General features: G+C 36.1%; 1 protein-coding gene across 3 annotated transcripts in view; it reads left to right on the top strand.

Annotated features, from left to right (window-relative positions):
* Positions 1-775, top strand: part of LOC106881536 (probable nuclear hormone receptor HR3) — a 188,754-nt gene that overhangs the window by 110,951 nt on the left and 77,028 nt on the right. For all 3 annotated transcript variants that reach the window (XM_052977575.1, XM_052977576.1, XM_052977574.1), the window contains exon 2: positions 530-615. In XM_052977575.1, coding sequence (XP_052833535.1) covers positions 530-615 — 86 coding nt within the window. The remainder of the gene's footprint in view (positions 1-529; positions 616-775) is intronic.

Here is a 775-nt window from a genome sequence, read left to right as displayed (position 1 = left end):
ATATATATATATATATATATATATATATATACATGCGAAAATATGTGTATATAGATATGTATTTGTGTGTTTATACTGTAAAAACCATGCCAAAACTGCCCCCCACCTGTGCTGGTACGACGTAAAAAATACTCAGCCCATTCTGCAGATTGGTTGGTGCTTGGAAGGTTGTCCAGCCATGAAAACCCTGCCAAAATAGACACAGTCGCCAGTGGTAGTCTTCTGCCTGGTCAGCTCCTGTCAAACCATCCAACCCATGCCAGCATAGAAGGTGGATGTTAAACAATGATGATGGTATATGTGTGTGTGTGTGTGTGTGTGTATACACATACACACAGGCTGGTACAATTCCAAAGAACACTATCATACCCCTCCTCCTGACACCACCACCACCACCACATACAAATTATTAAACACATGATTGTTGAGTGAAAAATATGTTTATAATGACATTGATATATAATTTAACACTAATTAATGTGTGAAGACTTAATAACAGTTTGTGTTTTTTTCTTGTTTTTTTTTACAGCCCAGATAGAGGTGATACCATGCAAAGTTTGTGGGGACAAGTCATCTGGTGTACATTATGGCGTTATTACATGTGAAGGATGTAAGGTAGGAATATGGAATATCCATCTTCTGGTCTCACTGTGTCTGTATTTCTCTAATCCATACACACATCAAACATATTCACACACACACACACACACACACACACACACACACACACATATATATATATATATAAATGTATATATATATATATATATATATA

Source organism: Octopus bimaculoides, chromosome 28, assembly GCF_001194135.2.
Source record: "Octopus bimaculoides isolate UCB-OBI-ISO-001 chromosome 28, ASM119413v2, whole genome shotgun sequence".
NCBI classification, from domain to species: Eukaryota; Metazoa; Mollusca; class Cephalopoda; order Octopoda; family Octopodidae; genus Octopus; species Octopus bimaculoides.
This window is presented reverse-complemented; position numbering and strand designations above follow the sequence as displayed.